The sequence below is a fragment of the Indicator indicator genome, chromosome 17 (genome assembly GCF_027791375.1).
Source record: "Indicator indicator isolate 239-I01 chromosome 17, UM_Iind_1.1, whole genome shotgun sequence".
Classification (NCBI taxonomy): domain Eukaryota; kingdom Metazoa; phylum Chordata; class Aves; order Piciformes; family Indicatoridae; genus Indicator; species Indicator indicator.
The window spans coordinates 11,191,626-11,213,646 of record NC_072026.1 but is presented as its reverse complement, the minus strand read 5'-3'; the positions used below and the strand labels follow the sequence as shown (position 1 = coordinate 11,213,646).

Sequence of the window (22,021 nt, the reverse complement as noted above, 5' to 3'; positions counted from 1 at the left end):
TGTGACTACATCTCATAAACAAAATCCTGCTTTCCTCTACAGTAAAGTATCAAAATAATATATTTGGGCATACAAAATATTCTTCAAACAAACAGCTTTTGGCTGTTCCACAATGTATCTCTCATGGAAAATAATCTCCTAGACAATAGGAATCTCCTAGAAGAAGGGGACAAAAATATGCATGGTGGGAGCAGGGATCTGAGATGCCTCTGATGCATTTTATTACAGGTTTTTTTTCCCCTCTGTCCCCCTTCTTCTGCCCTTCTCTCCCTTGCCTCTCTCACATCAAGAGTAAAATCTTACTTTTAGGCTGTCTCCAGATAGATGATGGTTGTGCTTGTTAGTCCTTGGAGGGTAATTAAATGTAACATCTGAAAGCTGCATTGTATTTCATTCTCCCTCCATATGGCTAAACTTTCTGTTCCCATAACTAATCTGACATTTGCTGATTGAAGATCGTGTGGTGGAATACACATTTAATTTGTGCATAAAAGGTTACATTAGAAATTACTTAGGAAAAAAATTACAAACTGCAACGCAGGTTCTGAGGGTGTGATGCTTTCTCCTAAGTTCTTTCAATGTGATGACAAACTTTTCCATGAATTTTCTGTGCCCTGAGACAATTTTCCTAAATTCATTTTCCTTGGTGTGATTTAGCACCGTTGTCAGATTCACAAAGCCATCCATTGGCATAGTTACTGTTACAGTATATATTCAACTGTAAAACATCAGACCCTGGGGGACACTGAGATGAAGATTTTTATGATGCCTGGTAACTGGCATTCATAATCACAATTATTTACTCTTTAAGCTGAATGAAATAGATAAACTTATCTTTGTATCAAAATCTCTTCTTTGCTTAGACAGATGAGAACAAGGTTATATTTCTCAGGACTACATCTCTCTTTGCAAGTCATGTCCCTGGGTACAAAGACCTTCATGTCAAAGTCAACCAAAACTGAAGCTACCCTGCATTACTTGAAGCTATTGCACTAAAAACAAGATTGAACATGGGAGGTTATTAAAAATATAACAAAAATTCTTTGTAGCATATGAAAAGGCATACTCAAAATTGCTGAGCTCTTTGCCCCTTATTTTGCCAAGATATTCTCAAGAGAAGATACTGTTCCCAGAGAGCTTCCCTGAAGAGATGCATTGTAGAAATCTTTCATCAGTGAATTTTGTAGCTTCTTGAGTGAGATTAATAAAGTAAAAATCCAGCTGTGTTCTGGAGGGTTTTTTTTTCAGTTGTATTTATGGGAAGTAAATAGACTTAATTAAAGATGTTACTTTGCAGCAGTGATTTCCACACATAGGTTGTTTTAGGAAGGAGATAATATTTTAATTGTCTATGCAGTTCTAGTATATTCTTTGAGAAATATCCTCCCTTGAAAAATATTCATAATGAGGTGATTTTACGTCCAAGGTAATTTCACAGAGGTTTGGTACTTTCTCAAGCTTCTGTGAAATCTTAATTTCAAAACTCACCTGGAATTTCACATAGAGGCTTCAGATCTCACAGAAAACAACTGAAAAACAAACGTGCACAGGAAGTTTGAAATCACAATAAGCTTTCTGCGTTGAGTGCCAGAACTGCTTTAATTAGACACTGATGAACCATGCTATGGCACTCTCCTCACTGGTTTCGACTTCAGGATCTGCTGGTTCAGCATTATCTTCTTCCCTCATTTTTGGCTATAACCATTCTCAGATCACATACTACCAGAAGGTCTGCAGCCATGACATGATGGAATTTGGGTTATGTTCTCTGATCTGACACATTTTTTTTTTTGGCATGAAGTTTTTTGAAGACAGCTGATTTGGTAGTGTATTTGGAAGCTTGCACTTCTGTCTCTCTGTATGGATGTCCCTGAGTCCAAGAAAACTGAAAATTCTATTAGCTGATAGGAAAAGTACACAGAGAAAGACTCTCACAGTATCCTGTCTCCCTACTACTTCTGACAAATTCTGAAATATTCATTTATCTTGCACCTAACCCTGTCAAGGGTGTCATGGATGAGTGACAGTCAAGGCCCTGTGGAAATAGATCTTCTGCTGCTTACGCTTCAGTTCACTGACTCTAAGAAGAGACAAGAGGTTTTGCTAACTTGAGAGTGAATAGGTATTGCTGCTGCCTGTGCTGTGGTACTCTAGAGAGCCCAGAACAACAGGAATTTGTGTGAACTGCTCCACAACAGATAAGCTTTTCAGTAACCATCACACGCTTTTCAGTGACACACAACCACCTTTTCAAAAGACACTGGCATTTCTTAGTCAGTTCTCAGCTCAGAAACATGTAGCTGGCTGCACTGCTAGAGCTGACTGCTCTTCTCTAGCAACATTCATGATTAAATTTCCTTCACTCTATGATTCAAACAGCTCCTACCTCTTATATCACAGTACTGTCATGATAACACCCTCATTTCCAACTTCACATACAACCTTTCTACTTACACTACCCCCTTGCTTCTCAGCAGTTGTGTATGCTATACCAGGTATATCAAATTCAGCATTATCAGACTTTTGGACTAGCATCCTTTGCTAAGTTTCACACCTAGAGTCACTGTCACAAAGACTATTGTTAATAGTAATCTTATATTTATTCTTAGTTTCCCAAATCTTCTGCAGAGATCACAAATACTTCAGCACTGCCATACAGTTTGAAGGCATATGCAAATCATTAACAAATAGTCCTTTAGTGCCCTTTGCATTGTGTGCCTAACCCCTGTGACACAGCAGAAGATACCTAACTGCTCCTTTTTGGGTTTCAGTGAAAGGTGTAAGCTGAATATTCTTAAGAGTACATTCTTGCAATCACAGACAAACATAAACAATGCTCATTTTCTCCTCCCATACCCCACAGGGTAAATGAAACTCCTTCACTCTTAGCTGCTCAAAATATAAAAGGATGTATAGCCACTGGGAGGAAGAGAGGAAGAAAGTAGGTAAACTGAGGCACACAGTTTTCATTTTAAAAATATATACATTTCCTGTTATCTCCATGCTTCCCATCGATACGCTAGAGTAAAATCCCAGTGTTATTCCCTGGAATTGAACATGAGTCCCTGGAAACAGAATTCTGCTTATGTAAGCCATTACTACATGTCAGGATCGCTTCAAACTATTATTTGGATATAACCCAGAAGTGTCTCAGTAATTCAGTCCCAATGCTCACATGAGAATCTTTTGGAAGGGGTTTTGTTCTGCAGAGCACTGCCTTCAAGCAGACTGAAAAACACTGAACAGTAGCCATTCTTCCCCCCCCCCCTTCCTTTGGAGTGATTCCTTTCCTTTTTAAATGCCCTATGAAACTGAGAAAAGGTAAATAAATCACTGCAGCCTCCTCTAGGAAAGGAAGGTTACTTTTCTTATACCTCATATTATAAATGGTACTTTATTGTGACTAGCATTGCATTCAGTTTGCTCTTTTCAGTGCTTTGAAGGAGTTCGAAAGGTTTATTCTGTTTCACTATAAACAGCACTCCGCAATATTCCCTCCATAACTTGGTGCATAAACCATGAACTGAAAGAGATTATGAGGAGTTAATTTATTTTTACTAGACTTAGTGTATGCAGCAGGGGAAGCCATTTTACTCACATGAGGTAATAAAGTTACAGCTATATTTTTCTTTTCTGATTCTTTACATGCATTCTCCCAGGATAGAAGATACTTGGGGTATTTTTAAGGGTCTATGTCTATCATTGATAATTTTATTCATTACATATTTTGGAAGAATGAGCTTCCAGTAGTACATATGCCAGTACACCTACTTGTGCATGGTGTGACACAAATAAATTTAATTTAGTAATACAGGCTGGGAAATTTAATTTCCTCTAAAATTGTTATGCTGTTTTCCATCTTAATGGTTGAACACTGTGGGATGAGTTTGCATTTGAGGTTTAGCTGATGACATATACAGCCTGATACATTATAAAATGAACCCAGGCTGCCCTGGTAGCTTGAATCTGCTCTAGAGACTCCAGTGGAATTGCACTGGGTTAGGGAGCTGGGTTAGGAATCATGTATGAACATATAATAGCAAGCAGTGAGGGACTTTGCCATATTACAGATGATCCAAACTCATCTGTAGCCCTGAGAAAATGTACCATAGCTCTGGATGATACTTAGGGACCTCATATTTAGGGACATCCCCCTACTAGGCGGTAGCTATCAATTGCTAGTGACTTATGTACTGTGCTGCTAGAATTAAGGCTCAAAAAGCCCTGTAGAGTGGTCCCTACTCTGAAAGTCTTGCTCTGTGAAGCGGGGTGCTCTATGAAAAGCATTTGGGAACATTTTGGTAGATGAGGGACCCTGAAAAACATCAGTGGTTCTTTTCCTCCCTCAGGGACATGATTCATATCGCACCAAAGCCATTAATCCCAGCTTAGTCGGCTGTGCAACACAGACATAGGCTCTTGTGCGGTTTCTCTGCTACTGAGGTAGAAATTCTTCCCTTGTAAATGAACTTATGAGACACCAGAACTATCATGCTGTCACTGGTGATGTACAATGCCTGTTTGCACAGTGGTATTGTGCTATTACTATTCATTTTGATAGTGTGTTTCCTTCCTCTCCCTGCAGTTGGTTCATCTGAATTGTTGCCAAGATGGTTGCCTTGGAAACTAATTAAGGAAAGCCTTTGGTTAGAAGCAGAGTTTCAAGCATTAAACTATTCGAGAGACAGATGCAGAAATTAAGGTAATGTCTGCTAAGATGAAAGAGTTTATCCTTTATAGGAGAAGAAAGAACCACATTAAATGATAGGACTGTAACAAAGTAACTTCTATACAACACTGGAAGAGATGTGCGAATGAGGGATTTTAAAACCAGCCAGGGGCTTAGAAGAGGTGGCAAAGATTCCCAGAGCTGGACAAATACAGTGGGACAAAAAACTCAGGAGATCACATGGTCAGCAAATTCCAGCCAGCATTTCCTTTCCCTCAAATACTCTCTATCTTTGAAAGATTTCTTGTGAATGTTGCTTTTGAAAAATAGCAGTACAACCAACAAAAGACCAAATCGTCTCCCTGCAGACCAGGTACGGCATGAGAAGCCTCATTGTGTACATCTGCTTCCAAAGTACATCAAATGCAGAAGTCAGAGGCTATTGCAAATGGCCCTTAGGCTCAACTTTTCTCCTGAGACTGTCAACAAGGGTAACAACCAGTGTCAACTGCAGACGCAGCTCACATGATGTGGACACAGGCTAAATAATGACAGGGACCCTCAGAGGGCTTTCTGAGGGCAAACACACAGGCACAAATTCTATGCACCAAAATAAAAATGCAACAAAAAGTGAACTACATGGCAAATTGTGCTTTTACAGCTACCTATTAACTGAGGTTCAAAGCAAATACAATCTCCCTCTGAGCACTATGTATCCATCAAAATATTATCTCCAGGATAAAGTTCAGGATAATGGTTGACTTGCAGACTTTGCCTCTCTGCATTCAATGGCGTTGCAGAGGTTACCACACAAATATGCCTGCAATTGCATAAAAGCATACTACAAGCGTTGTAAAAATATACAGAAGATCAAAATGAGTGTGCATTGGGGTGTGCACTTATACCCCATGAATTACCATAAAACATAAACAGAGGAATTGCTACTATCACAGCAAAATAAAAACTCTAATGGTGACTTCAGGTTCATCTGCCTCTGGCATAAGAAACCAGAGCTGCTCAGCAGCAGTCTTCTACACACAGCAGCTTGCACATTTACCCTCAGATGTTTTTGTATTAATTATTATGATTAGTACTGATCAGATACATTTAAAACTGTGCTTTAACATCTTTTGAACACTTTTAAGCTTTGTGTGCCATTACCTCAGTCATTCTGCCGGATGAGTAATACTCTGTTAAATTCCTGTCATTTGGAACCTGCCTTGCTTTATGAAGTTTGGATGATGGCTTTGGAGAGATGTTACTATTTACAAGCTAGAAAATCTCTCCTTAGGTATGTGTGAATGGTGCTCTGTGTGGGGTAGATTAGCCCCAGATGTTACTTCTCTCTGCTTCAGCAATCCATCTCTGGCCATTTATTAATTTTACAGCTGATAGGAGCAGGCCCTTTAAGGCAGACTGAGTTGTCACTTTTGACATATGTCCATTTTTTACTTACCTTCCACTAGCAACAGTCCTGAGGGTAGCTGACCCAAGTAATTCCCCTTTCCTCCCAATACGGACCTGTGAGCTGCTGAAAGTCTCTGATGTGAAGGGAAAGAATGACCTTTCATTCTGCTTTAGATGCTGGTTTCAGCAATACCCATGGGCACCTAATGAAAAAATGTCCTAAATTTTAAGTTTCTAGTTAATTGAATGCATAAAAATAAACTGTACCAGTTTCTGAGTGACATTACCCAACACTGTACATATCAGATACTCTCTTGGAGCTTCATTTGAACCCCTCCTCTGCTCTACACAGCTGTACACAGAGGATAAAATTGGGCTGTGGCATGGAGCCCTGGAGACTGTGGCAGGGACATGGTGCTCTGGAGGCTGTGCTCTACGCAGTGCAGTACCTTCAGAGGACACAGCCTTACTGGGGTTCATAAGCAAAGAAGAATCTGAAGGTACTTGTAGCTCTGCTCCTTCCTCAAGTGCCCCACTGTGTTTATAGGCAGTTATTATATTTTCAATTGCTACAGAGAATACCAGCAAACCCATGCCAGACTGTTCAGAATGAAAGACAAACCAGGAAGCTTACATGAAAGTGGCATTGACTTTTCAGCTCCCATTCTTCCTTATCGTTGTTTTTAATTACTGGTCAAGTGAATACTGCAGTTCTATATTCATTCTTATGACATCCCAAAAGTGAAAGCAGTTGTGCAATGAGCACACTCCTATGAGACCTGAACAGTTCTGCGGAGGGCTGAAGCACTTAAACCCTGCAGACCATCTTCCTAATCTCCAGATTTCAGTCTCAAAGGTGAAGTCACAGCCAGCGCCTGCACTGGACAGAGTTCAGTCAATCAGATTACCCTTCCTAATCCTACAGACGTTTTACTGCAAGCCTTCTTTGACAGCCTGACTGTCATTGTAAACTTTTGGGGACTGCATTCTCTACTGTAATATTGCTTCTGCTTTGTGAGATGCTTCCACTCAATACAGATGCTGCCTTGGAGGCTAACCTTTATGACTACACTTGGAGATAGCATACTTTTGATAAAAGCATGCAGTCTCTGGAATAAACAGGCCTTTTGTAAAGTTTCACCATTTTGATCCTGAATGGGGTTTCTTCCTCCTTATTTTCCCTCAGGAGATTTTCTTCTAAATGGACATAAAGCCACTCTACTCTGAAAAACAGCTTGTTATCCTGGGAATAAGAAAAAACATATTTCTTGACTCAAAAACATGTCTCTCAATACATGGTTGAACAGGCTAAAGCTTACTGTTAGTTCTCAGAAGGAAATGTTCTTCTGTTTATGAGAACAAAATTTTATATCTATCTGTGAAGGAATACTGGAATATTTTAGCATCAAGGGACAAGAAGTGTGGGGAGCTTATGAATTTTGCATGACATAAGTGTTGCTATCTGTATGCTTGAGAGGCCACTAGATGATTAAATTGGATATAGTTTTGTTGCACAAGGAGGGATATGGATCCACAAGCTCAGTGGTTATAGAACTATAGGGCACACAAACAAGCAGGTGGTAACTTACTGAATAATTATTAATCTCTCTGCTTGCCCTTACTCTGAAGCTGAAGACACAGGGCCAGAGGACTCAATACAAGAGGCCCATCACAAGATTCTCTAGAAGGGGAATGAAACCACTACAAAGTGAAGCCTGGCACAAACCAGATTACCAGTGGAGAGTAGAAACTGAGGTGACCTCTCTTCCCTACCTTACCTTTGCATACAAGGGGGAAACTGCTGGAGGAGACCCTATCCTGGGCACAGCCAGTTCTGAGAAGAGAAGTACTTCCCATGACAGGTTTCAGATCTTGGAAATAAAGGGACATACAGATGTGCCAGGTGCTAAAGGCACATGGAGTATTTGAAGTCACTGACTCACACATCTGCATGTCACTGGAGGAAGGTACAGAATATTTTAGCAGAACCTGAAGTCTCTGAAGAAAATCCTTAGATGTGTAATTTTCTTTATATAAGCCCACATTTTTGGAGGAGAGGTATACCCTGGTTTGAAAAAAAGCATCAAAGGAAGAAAACTGCACACACTGGCCAGACTGATACAGGAGAAGGGGTCACTCTTATTCAGTCCAAGCACTAACACAAAGCCATGATATGTAGTTTCTGGAGCAGAGAACTGACAAGCTTGCTGAATGGCCTGGCCAAGAGCCCAAAAGTCTGATAGCAAACTCAGCACGTGTGTAGACTGTTTAGTGGTTTACAGTCTGTTTATTTCTGCCATTCCTTTTGCTCTTGAATAAGTCCTATTTAAGTTTCTGAAATCCAGGGTCACTGGAAAACACTGCTGCTGTTCCTGAGAAAATCAAATAGCAGGTGCCACACAAACCCATAGCAACCACAGTAAACCCCCTCTCTGAAGAGAGGAAGAACTCTGTAAAGTCTTGCACTTGGGAACCAAAAACCTCATGCATCAGTTCAGGTTAGGGATTGACCTGCTCAAAAGCAGCTCTGCAGAGAAGGACTTGGGAATGCTATCTTCCTACAGGTGGACAAGAAGTTTGCTATAAGTCAGCAAATGTGCTTTTGTGGCCAAGAAAGCCAAAGGTATTCTGGGGTGCATGAAGAAGAGTGTGCTCAGCAGATCAAGGAAGGTTCTCTGTGAACTCTGCTCTGCCCTAGTGAGTATTGTGTCCAGTTCAAGAAGGACAGGAAACTACTGGAGAGAGTCCAACAGAGGGCCACGAAGGTGATTAGGGGACTGGAGCATCTCTCTTACAAAGAGTGGCTGAGAGACCTGGCACTCTTCAGCCTGGAAAAGAGAAGACTGAGAGGGGATCTTATAAATCCATATAAATATCTAAAGGGTGCAGGTCACAAAGATAAGACTAGGCTCTTCTCAGTGGTGGCCAGTGATAGGGCAAGGGACAATGAGTACAAACTAGAACACAGGAAGTTTTACTTGAACTTAAAGAGAAACTTCTTTACTTTGAGGATGATGAAGCACTGGAACAGGCTGCCTGAAGAGGCTTCAGAGTGTCTGTCTCTGGAGACTTTCAAAACCCACTTGGACACGTTCCTGTGCAACCTGTCCTAGATGTATTTGTGTTAGCAGGGACATTGGACTAGATGTTCTCCAGAGGTCCCTTCTGACCCCTACCATTCTGTGACTCTATGACCACTCCTGGAAGGTGAAGGGAGGACTGACTTTAGAAGATATGCTCCTGATGAGGCCAACAAAGGGAGAGGGATGGAAAGGCAGTTGGGCTGAGGCAGGGTATGTCAATCCTCTGTAGGACAGTCTTGGCTTCCCCTTGATCTCACTGGGAAAAAGCAGTTCAAAGCCATCTGCCATCCTGCGGTCAGGATGCTGTCAACATGTTCTGTAGTTACCACCTCTTAGCTGAGCAGACTTTCTAGACTCTACACAAAGCACAGATTTAACTTCCTAAACTGCAATAAAATGCTAGATGTGAAATATGCAAATCCAGGTTTATCTTTCCCCTCAATGGTGTGCTATCAGCAAGCACAGTTGGGCAAAACGAAGACAACTCACCACTCCCTTGAGCAAACTGGCTGCCTGGATTTAAGTACCACGCATAGTTGTGAGATATTTTAAAAACTAGTTTATGAGAAGATAACAAGGTAAGCAGAGGAGATGGAAATAAAACCAAAAATTATTCAGGTATCAGCCCAGAGTCCTCCATTACTGACTTTCCCTCCAGAAACTTAGATTGTTGCTTTTCAGTATCACATGAAAATACAACTTCTAGAAACTGTTGCCAGAAGCTATTTTTAGCACCAGAGGCACCACCCTAGGATCTGCTTGGACAATTCTTTGTCAAGTGAATGGTCCCAGTAAAATAAAAGGGACAAATCTCATAAACAAGTCCTGCATAAATGGACAAATCTTGCTAGACTACTAAAAAGACATCATTACAACCAGAGTATTTATCTCTGAGTGTTGTATTTCATTTGATTTACTGTCTAGTTTGGTTTCCTAATAAAAAAGTTCTAAATCCATTTTTGATACTGCACATTCAAACAATGTTGCTGATGAGCATCTTCAATGAAATGAAGTAGAAACAGCCATATTACATCAACAGGGTGACATATACGACACAGTATTTATGTGTGAAAATGTCTGCAGGATTTGGTTGTGAAACACTGGACAACTCAACTGATTGCCTCAAAATGCTTGACAGAGTCCTAAAACCCATCTGCAAGAAAACTTAAAGGTATTTTAGAAATATTTGCGATAACTTGGAGTAAAGATTTCAGGGAAGTGCCACAATTTTGTGTAAATGAAGTTCAAAAGACATACAATGGGCATAATACAGAAAAAGAATAATTTAACTATATAGAGATGGGCTACATATGAACCAATGATGACAGTAGAAAAGCTATAATTGTGCAAAAGTTGGAGTAGTGTACAGTGCACTGTAGAGTTTGGAGGCTCCAGCAGCAGCAAATCCTTATGTACACAGATGTTAATGACATTGATAGAAAGCTGAATCAAACATTTAATAAAACTACAGCTTCACTAGGTCTGAATTTAGAATGCTTACATCAGAAAAGAGTTCGCCAGATTTTTGCTCTATGGTTTGCTTGGTTTAGAGCTTTCACTTTAGGTAGTGGAATGGTTTAATTTTTTTTTCTTTTTTTTTCCCCTCAGTTGCACAACATAAGAAAATGAGAAAACAAAATGTAAACAGTTAGAAAGATCAAACAAAAGACCTGTTCCCCACTGAGAGTGTGCCCAAAGAGCTGTTGAAACATGGCTGAGGAGTGGTCTCCTGCATCATCAGAGTGGGCTGTGGGTATGGTGTTTTGCATCTTTTGCAAAAACATGAGAAATGAAAATTAAAAATAAAAAAGGAGAAAAGAAGTTTCTTACATTTTGCTGTATGATTTCCCTGAGAAAAGCATTCACCATACTGACTAAAGATGCCATGTGAAATGCAGTGGTGTCTGTGAGCATCTCGACCATGCTGCCTGTCAGTTGCCGACTAGCGTTGCCTTGTGCTCCGTTCTCTCGAGTACCTTCCTGCAACCAGCACTTGTGTGACCTGGCTGTGACTACAGTGATTCAGTCCCTGCAGACTGATGATACACCTCAAGGCTTGACAAGAACTGAAACCTTTGAGCTGGAGCTCAGTGACTGTATCTTCTTCATTTCCCAGGGTGCACACCAGCAAGGTCAGTTTGTGACTAATTTACAGTACAACATTTCTAAGAGATATGCTAATGCTTCAGGAAATTTAAATGCTTCTTTTATCTATTCCATGCTATAAATCCACAGTTAAATTTAGGAAGTGGCAATAATCAGAGGCTTTTTTGGTCTTAATGTAAGTGAATTCCCACATGCCTATGAATAAACAAGCAGCATGGATTTGGTTCCATACCAACATCAACTTTGCTGTGAGCACAAGCAGCAGGGAACTGTCCTGCTTCTGCTGCCTGTGATGTGTGTCTGTTACTACACCTCTTTGAGCACACATCACAGCACGACCAGTGGTGCAGACATTCTGGGTAGCACCCTGGGATGGCCAGAAGACATGGTCATTCCTCTGGGGCAAAGCAAGCACTGGGAATGCCATGCAGTCACAAACCAGCCACCTAGAAGTGCATCTTTCCTAATAAAGGTATTTAGACTCTATTACCACAATTTAAGGCTGTCAACAGCACTGGCTGTGCAGAGGGAAGAGCTTTATGTACCAAAAAGTGCAAATGAAATGTTTGGACTACCAGCTGAATTTTTCATTAGTAAGATTTTCATTTGGGAATTCTTTAAGATGATTCAAAACTACTTCACTGGCTTTTTATTTCTTGTTTCATGTTCCACTTAACAAACTGCACCTGTCTTGCAATTCCTACAAGTAGCCCTGATGCCAGTAATGTTACTCCTGCAGCCGAGGTTTTGGGTTCTTAACCTACTTAAAAATAATTCATTATTAACATTTGGGAAAAAAAGTATCACAGAGACATTTCCTTTCCTAGTAGGTTACATGTAAGTGCTGTCACCAACTATGAGCATCACTGAGGCATTTTAATTGTCATAGGTAACCAGCCAGTTGTTAGGATTCACATCTCAATGGAGATTTAATTAGTTTTTAGAGATGGAAGTTTCTGGAAACTTTAATCACAAAGAGATCACAACTTCTGAAAAGCATATACCTGTTCCAAAATGGTGTTGATTCTGTCTACTTCACAGTCAATTAAATATCTTTTTTCCTGTCGTCTGTCCATCTCCTCTATGATTCTTCTGAACTCTTGAACATCCTTTATGCTTCCTACAGATCTGGCTGTCACTTGCCAGTTGTTCTGTACTGCTGCTTCCATAATCGCCTGAAGAATGGAAAATCCTGTACAGGGAAGAGACAATGAAACCATTTAAAAACAGAACAAAACATAAAAACTGTTTTGAATGTTTGACAAAGGCTTCACAAACACTTGGGACACAGAGGAGCTGATAGCCTGCAAGTGCTTCATTACTTGAGAAAGCAGTGCAGGGACCAGCTTCTTCTTTCAGCTTTGTCACATCCAGAGTCACTGATCTCAGCAGAATTGCTCAGCGGTATATTACTGTGAGGTGTATCTGTCCAATATATCATATTATGATCCTCTCAGGGATGTTTATGGTCCTGCTGGGGTCTGTGCCAGCTGGGAAGAGGAGCCTGCAGCCATTACTTGGGCAGAAGTCCATCAGGCTGGAGAGCCGGACAGAAGGGACTGTGCAGACTGCAGCAATGGGTCATTAACTGGCAAAGATCCAAGCACTGCACAAGAATGCTAATTAAATCATTGTGCTGGTCATTGGAGCCACAAACCACTGGAAAATATTTTACTGCTACTCAATTCAAGTTCCTAAATGAAAGGTGGTGGAATTTGGAATGGTAAATCTCCTTCCCGTCATGTAGCTGGGAATTTGGTGAATTACCTGCTTTGATTCAGGAGATTCCACATTTTGAATAATTCTAATTGTTTCAAATCTGGGTGGATGTCAATCAAAGACAGAGGTCACCACCTTCAAGCACACACAGGCATTTCCAGTGGAGTTTCTTTGTACAGAAACATTCCTGTGAGCTGTGTTTCTGTCCAGATAATTTATTTGCAAAACTTTCAGTCCAATCACTTAGCCATGCCATGAATTTCTTACCCAAAGCCAGATCTGAGAAGCTCAGAACGTCTTCACACACACAAACACATCAACATACTGGATCAACAATAAACTGTTCTATGACAACCAGGCCCCTACACTTCTGAAAGTGAAAGAAGTTTGAGCTACAGAACTTGTTCACTGCTTTGAGTGATACCAGTAAGTGTTTTGAACTCAAATATCCTTGTAGGGGTGTACCAATAACAAGAACTTGTGCTGCAGTTTGATCTTCCATAGCCTGCTATAAATCTGTAACAGCTCAACGAAGGCAAAGGAGCTGCATCATTACCTCATTACAGACACAAACAAGGAATGAATGATTTTCTAGATTGCAGTTAGATTATTATAATTTAGCATGTGACTTCCTTAAGTCTCACTCAAACGTGTGCAGCCTCCTTGATTCTTAATGCTTCTCTATGAATGCGCTTTACTAACCCATGAAAGGTGGGGACAATTGATATGTACACTGGTTGGGAATTCTTTTTGGCATCTTCTTTCCCCTCAGACTATTGAAAGAGAGGCATTTACATATGTATAGTACAATGAACTCAGTCTTCCTTAACATCATATTTTACAGAAATAGCTGTGATATCTGTGACAGCATCGTGATTCCATTACATGTAGGAGGAAGATCTAAGCCTAAGATACTTGGTTGGCTGCAAACAAGGAATTTTGATGTGGGAACATAAATACCACTGATGGGGATTTACAAATGCTTTGTGTACAAAGATGTGCTTTTAAAAAAATGATTCCACTATGTAATGAATATTTACAACTTTGTTTCACCATTCATATATGTCTAAGTACAAACCTTGAGCTTGCTGTAAACAACAGAAAACAGTTCATAACATTTTTCACTCCAAATTGAACAAAATGATTCAACATATTATAAAATAAAAAATACACTTTAAAAAACTCTGTAGCTCTAGTTTTTGCTAATAACACACACAAAACATAGGAACTGTCTCGAGAAAAGAAGCAAAAATGAACATGTTGAAGAGCAGATGTTATTGGTGAGTGCCATGCACCCTGCTTCAGTTAACACTGAGTCAGAGCTTTCTTTGTCAAACCTTGAATATGTCAGAAGAAAGCTGGGCAGTTTTCCTAGTTTTGTGCAATTGTATGTTTGTGTGGGGGGGTGTGTGTGTTTTTATATGTGTGTATTAGTCAGTGGTTATCACTTCAAGACAGAGAAAGCAAGGTTACTCGGCAGCCTTTCTCCTATGCATGACAATACAATTGAGTAATCTTAGTGTGAAAAGGTTCCAGAGCTTCATCATTTCTGTCTCTTTACCTCGTTTCTCCTTGTCACATCAAGCCTTTACAGTCACAGTCCCCTCTATCCTTGCCAGTTCTTGAAATCCTCCCTACGGTCACTGCCCATGATGTGCCAGCTCACTTCTTTCAAGCTCATGAGGCCAGTCCTCTGCTGACCTTTACAGAAGTGTGGCTCAAACCTCCTGCTTTCAGGAAGGCAGTGCACTGGCACCTTTGCAAATGTGTTCACCGTTCCCAGCCCCCCCATCTCTCCCCAGGCCTATTGGCTTCAGCACCATTTACTTCACTTTACCTCTCTACCCGTGACGTGGTATTCCTGTAAACAACATGTTCCAGGCTCCAGCTGTACTTTACCATTAAGAAGGCTGTTACATAAGCAGTATGGTTGTTTAAATAAAAGGACCCTTTAATCCCCAGATGTGAACTTTTCTTACTCCTTATCATGACAGCGCAAGTTGTGACAGTTTGGGGGTACTGCCTGGGTAATGAATTCCTCCTTCCATGCATGTCAGACCTGTACACCCAGCTCTTCCATTCCCTACCTCCCAGTAAACACACTGTGTGAATGCTTCACAAGAGATGCTCACCTTTAAGTACCCTGGAGGTGCTGCACTTTCTTTGCACCCCTCATTTCACTCACCCTAAAGGAAACCAGCCAGCTCAACAACTAACTCTGTTTTGTAGGTTTTCTGTAGTGTACATCAGATCTATCCCAGATGACTAAAGAACTGATAATTCACCACAGGTCTGTGAAGAAGCCATACAGGAAAGGCTTCCATTAGCTTATACTACTTCAATCAATAACACCAGAAAATACTAGATAAGACAAGAAAAATCTGACATCCTCCTAGGAGATGATAGCAATGAGATAATTTCAAAACAGGCTCATAAAAACATTACTAAAACTCAGAGTTTGTTCATTCTGTAGTCATTAATGCAAATACAGACAACAGGAAAAATTAATTCAGAACTCAATATGATCTTTTGACCCTTTTTTGCTTTAGTCATACCTTGGATGAGAAAAAGCAGCAGGATGGAAGGCATGCCTTTTCCTGGAAGCACTGCTTCTGAGGCTAGCTCTTCTGATGGCACCATGTCTCTTTGCTGCAGTGTGTTATTAAGATGTTGATGTTACTGATTTACAAATATTTCTGCTCATACAGTGGCAATGTCCATACTTCCCAGGACATGTAACAGACCCATATTATGTTTTGGTCCCTTTTGGCCATGTACTGGGAAGAGGTTGCTCCTATGATCTACAAATGAAACCCCACAAATCCAGCTCACCTATTAAAGCTGAGACAATCCTGACTTTAATATTCAAATGTGTCATTGTATGGACAGTTCTTAAAATACTGATGATTTAAAAGAGCTAATCCTCATCTAAACAGACTGCAAAATGACTGGGCTAGAGGTAGTTGTAGTAATAAAACCAGAACAAAACAAGTGCCCAGCTCACTGTTTAGTGAGCTGAAGCAAGTATTTTGAGTTTTGCTGACTGAAGCTTGCAAATAGGGAAAATGTTCAATACATTTCCCTAAGAGTGGGGAACATGTTATTTGTTGCAATGCTGTCTCTGGACTTTAAACAACCCAGACAGAATTATATTCTAGGCAGTCTTCCCTGCAGCTGGACTAAGACACAAATTCACCCAAAATCTCCATACTTCTGCCAGGGAAATAAAGCCTGTACCTCAGTCTTTCAGATCATCCCTTTGATAAAAGTATCTCTCAGCTGATCCTACAAACAGAGTTGAAAAGGACATTTCACTCTTTTGCATCTATGAAACTCTTCCTACATCCATGCAGCAAGCAAAATCCATCTGAGCAGTTTGATCAGCCATGTGGAATTCTATGCACTACATCACTGAGCTATCTTTTTTTAGGTAAGAGCAATCATTAACACGTCATGAGTAAACGATCACACCAGAACATCTGTAGCATCATGTGAGTCCTCACAGTTGGCACTAAAGTACTGATAAAAAATTACCACTTCTGTAAATCACTCTTTTCCTGAATGTTCCTGATAAGATCTTAGACCTCAGCCTCCTATTAGAAATGAAAGAGCTTTTGCTTGCAGCTCCTCTTTCTTTTGCCTTGCTGAGCACCAAACATCTTTCAGGGATATATTTTCCTGGCATGCAGCATGCTTGTGCCAGCTGACTGAACATCAGCTCTGATCTGAATACTTGTGTTCCTGGCTATGTATCTGGGACATGATACGAAGAACTGAGCTTCTGGCCTACAAGTGAACCTCAGGGATTTAAGTGTGGAGCTGTGTTTGACAAGGGCACAACGAACTCACCAAAACCGAGGCCATCAAGGGAAGTGCTTCACCAAAGCAAATATGAACTCTATTATACCAGCTTATATTTCAAGTGTACCAGAAGTCTGTAAGATAGGATACACTTGGACATTCTGTGTGTTTAGCCCTCAGCCTAGCACTAATCTAAAAGCAAGCAGATCAAACATGCTAGATGGGAGTGAAAAACAACTAGCCAACCCAAAACACTCCCCAGCATTCAAAATCCAAACATGTCAGGCAAATATGCTTTGTATAACCTAAGCCTGCTTAACAATTTTACAGTAGGGGAAGAAGCAAGGAACAAGCTACTAAATTAGTCACCAGTAAAAGATGCGGTAAATGACCAGTACCCTGGAGTCCTCTTTCAGCCTAACACATGTGCATTCAAATTATTAAACAGAAGTAGAATAACCTCATTCCACCTTGTTTTGACCTGATCACTTCTATCTGGTAACCAGCACGTGAAGTGTTATATTCTATTCCGGATACCAGATGATCTTCCAGATCCAGTGGCAAACACATTCTGATTTTTTTTTCCTGCTTTTCCTATTCTGTAAACCTCTGTTTTCCCCTGTGCATTCCCTGTCATCCATAAACAGAGAAATCTACACAAATAGATATGTCAGTTTGGTTGAGTGAACGTGAACTTGCCCTGCTCTAAAGAAGAATTTACAGGAACCATCTGGCCTGCATTTGCTTGGGATGGGATACAGCTAAACATGCAGGAATTCAGATCTGCTGAATGCAAGTGAATACAAGTCTCTCTCTTTTTTTTTTTAATAATGTCTCTTTCTGCATGCATTTCACCTTGATCTGTTCTTTCACAACAACCTTCCATTTAATTCATCCCTCATTTACTCAGATTTTAGGTCAGTGCAACTCCAGTGCTTTTGAATGAAGCTCTGCCAGTGTAAAATGAGAGTAACACAGTAAGGGATCAAAAAGTGCAATAATCAAGGGCAGACATCGAGATGCTGTAAGCAGTGCTGTCACTTCCGTAAGGGGGATTATTCATATGACTTTCACAATGTCCTGGTGCAGAACAGATGGGTATACCTCAACACAACAACATGATCCAAACTTTATCAATAAAGCTGTGTTCTAGTTTCATCTTTGTTATGCAAATCTTTAAATAATTTTTGAGGGAAAAAGAATTGAGCGACAATAGCTGCTGGATGCAGATGGGCAACAAAACAGATGAGATGGAAACACTTTAAAAACAGAGCATCTTCTGCTTTAGGAAAATCTGACAGGTAAACAAAATTTTATAAATCAGAGAGAGGGATAATGTATTTTGTGAGGCAACAGAAGGTGAAAAGCATTGTGTTGTGCAGTGGACATGGGCTGTAGGGTATCCTCTGTGCCCTTATTACTAATGGCTCTCCATACTGCTGCTATTAGAAAGCTGGCAGAGGCAGTAGTGTGGCTATTCTGTTACCAGAGGATGCTTAGATCTGGGAGACACGGTCCTAGCAGTAGTGGAGAGCCCTCCCAAAGGGTAAACTTTTTAATATGTAAATGTCAAAATTGTAAAACCATATTAATGTTAAAAAGAATTAACTTCCAAGCTTTAGGGGATCTGAATAAAAACAAGAAAATTAAGCAGTTTAAGTACAGAGAGATTTCCTCTGTGAAGCTCTGCCCTGATTCCAGAGCAGCTGAAAACTTGAAACTATGCAGTAAGCACAATAATATTACACATGCAGTGGGATGCAATCTAAAGAGTTCAATTCCAATGACATTCCAGCCCAACAACAATTTCTCTGAGTGCCCTGAATTCTGCAATAAGGATGTGCTGCAAGTGACATTGGCAAATTCAAAAGAAACCATTTGCTGAGTATTGTTATCAGGAAGCTATCGTTATAACCTTAGTACATTACCACAGCCTTGCCTAGGTGCAGCCTTCTGTAATGGCTTCTTTCCCTTTTATTCACATTTGAGCATTTCTATCCCTCGACCACACTGTTTTGCAACCTCACTCACTGCCTCTTGTACAGAGCAAGGCAGAATGAGCTCACACCAAGCCCTGCTGCTTGCAACAGATAAGCCTTCTGCTGAAAAGCCTTTGAACTGATATAATCAGAATAGAAGTTTCTTCAGGGAAAAAAAAGAAGAAACAGAGATACACAGATATTACCAACCACTTCCATCAGAGCTGGGGACTTGTTTTGTTGGTGGTGTTGGGTTTTTCTTGTTGTTGTTTGTTTGTTTTTCCCCTTATTCTTGTGCATTGGTTACTGAAGAAACAAGATCTAGCCACCATGGAAAGAAATTATCTCAGCCATAATCCTCTTGATGTCAGATGTCATAAAAGTGACTGTGGCCAGACCTAAGTGTGACGCTTTGGTCTTAGTCTGTCCTTAACTTACATAGAATTCTTAAGGCTGGAAAAGACTTTTAAGGTCACCAAGTCCAACAGTGACCAAAGTTCAGGTGCATTTGGATGACAGTCTCTCGTGTTCTCTTTCTAGTCAGGAATGAAAGATGCTGTGTAATTTCTCTGCGCATGGAAATCAATGGAAGAAAATACATAAAATGATGTTGTGTAATGAGTCAACTTGTAGGTATCACTGACAACCTTTACCTGCAATCGAAAAACCAGAAGAGAACAAAAATCCCAATGTGTTGACTAGCATTTAACTGATGAGGCTAATTACTGCACGTTAAAAATACATTTCTAATTGTGTTTATGTATTTATCTTAGCAAAAAGATTCTAATTAGGAATCACAGAGTTAGCAATTATCAGGCTGGTGAAGAAAAACCTAACTTGTCTGCAAAACAACTGTATCCCATTCCATGGGAAGCCAGTTCTCAAAGGGAAAGCCTACAAAGCCCAAAACCAGAGCATATGCCGATGTTGCAAGATGTAGAGAATTGAACTCGCTCATCTTTTGATGACAACACTGACTTTGAGGAGATGTAGTTGGCCTATCACATGATTGGGAGAAAAGCAGAAAACGAAAAGCCACCTGATAAATAATGGAACAATGAGCTGCTGCTCCAAGCTGTGGAACTACTCTGAAGACTTGGCTGTGGCTGGTATGAGTGAGGTGGTGCAGTGAACACTGTCTTTCATTTCAGAAATAAAAGGTCTCCTTCTGTGTGTAACACTAGTGCCCACTGGCATTGATATAGCTGCATGGATTTCCTTCCTCTCCTTGGTGAGCCTGCAGAACTGATGTATCTCTGTATTACTGACACATTTTAGTCCAGCTTCATCATTTCAGAAGTACATCACATGTGGGGCTAATTTAGAATTGAAAAAATGTTTTGGCTTATCCCTAACAGACAATTAGCAATAGAGTCAATTTTCAAACTTAGGTTCTCTCTGTTCATACTCAGATTTGGTTTTATTTCAAACAGTAGCATAGTCAAATATATACTTTTAAAGATTGCCTACAGATACACTAGCCACTGATGTTCTATAGCAAAAACATCAGTGTGGTAGCTCAGAATACATTTTCCTCATATCTTTTTTGATAGAGTAAATTGAATAGCTCCATAGCCTGCAGTGGACTGGGATACTGATGGAGAACCTTGTTTATTATTGCAGGTAAAGCTGTACAATGGTGATACAATGACAAACAGAGTTAGAAAGGAAAGAATTGTGTGGAATTATCACCTAAGAAAGGGAGTAAAAATGAATTATTTTTTAAGCTTAAATATTTGGGTTTTTTAGCTGAAAGAGAATATTGGTGCATTTATTCTGTTATAGGCAATAAATGTTCTGGAAGAAAGGAGACCTTATCCACCTATCAACAGCAGAGGATTTTGAAAATAGCTAAAACTTGGTGTCACATATCACTGCATTCATCTAAAGAGCTAGAAATGTAATTTTGATGTATGCTGCAAGCTTAAAATTATTGATAACACAATTTAATTCTTTGCCATGAAATATATAGGGGTTTGAGTATGAGCATGCAGCAGTATTGCTGACTGCCCTCTCTTAAAAACGTTTGCAGCTGCTGACTTTAAAAAATGATAAATATTATTCCTTTGAAGAAACAATCACAGGAGATTATGGTAATCAGACTATGAATTGAAATACATATTCATCACAAAAAAACCCCACAACAACTGGATTCACCTCAGATAAATGTCTTGGAAAAAAATTTATGCTCTTTGAATTGTCCTCAAACATAGTAAAATTATTCTTTCTATCTGACCTTCAGTCAATCAAGTAAGAAAAATATTTATTCCTCTCCCTAACCTTTATCTACACGTTCTGTTTCTCAAACTACCTGAGCAAACAAACCTTTTGCCTCTGAGAATTTTCATTAACAGATGCTATCAGCCTTTCAAAGTCTCTCTTCATCAACATCTCACCCTTTGCCATCCAGCATTTTAATTGCCCTTGCAGCTGGGATGTGCCTCATGTCTCAACCCATAAGTTAATTTCCTTTTATTTATTCTGAACACTAAAAAAATAGAGCAATCAAAGGGTGAGTACTGATTTCAAAATATTCTGAAATTTAAATGAGTTTTTATGATAATAGGAATGGTAATTTATGGATCCATACTCACAGTCTGCATGTATGCTTCTTTTTAGTCACTCAATTGGCTAGTCTGCCTTCTTTTTTTGCCAATGGCTCATAACGAGGAGCTTTTAGACAGCACTATTATTTTTGCAGTATAAGCATTTCTCTTTGTAGCAATGATGTGTTCATTAATTACAAGGCTTCATACTAGTTTGAAACAGGTCCTAGGCTTCTTGGCAATTTGTTCTGACTCGGTTTTGAACATCAAAGTGTAGTTCTACCACACTGACCAGAGTACAGAACGTATCATCTAACATGCTTTATACTAATTCCTCCTGCAGTGAGTCTGCAGGATGACAATTTACAAAGTTAGTAGAGAATCAGCATGACATCAATAGCCAACACCTGACCAAACATAACAAATTACCTTTCAAAACATTTCATAGAGCTGAGGTGGCAGAAAGAGGAGGTCCTGGTTCAGTGCTCTCTATCAGTGAGCATTACTTATTGCAGCGTTATGGTCTGTGTATCAAAAAGATCTGGTTTATTCTGCACAGTGATGACACTCAATGGGCTCATGTAATCTACAGACCAGGGATTATCCATAACCCTTCAGGAAATTCATGGATCTTTACCTTCTAGTGAGGGAAAAGACAAAAGGGAAGTAATGTCTTGCTTTTATTACTCAGTCTTATAACCCTATTTGAAT

At 39.9% G+C, this 22,021-nt stretch overlaps 1 protein-coding gene across 2 annotated transcripts in view; it reads right to left on the bottom strand.

The window, feature by feature from the left end:
• The window catches only part of GRIA3 (glutamate ionotropic receptor AMPA type subunit 3), a 149,588-nt gene that overhangs the window by 71,491 nt on the left and 56,076 nt on the right, over positions 1 to 22,021 (bottom strand). For both annotated transcript variants that reach the window (XM_054388429.1, XM_054388427.1), the window contains exon 4: positions 12,270 to 12,457. In XM_054388429.1, the coding sequence (XP_054244404.1) occupies positions 12,270 to 12,457 (188 nt within the window). The remainder of the gene's footprint in view (positions 1 to 12,269; positions 12,458 to 22,021) is intronic.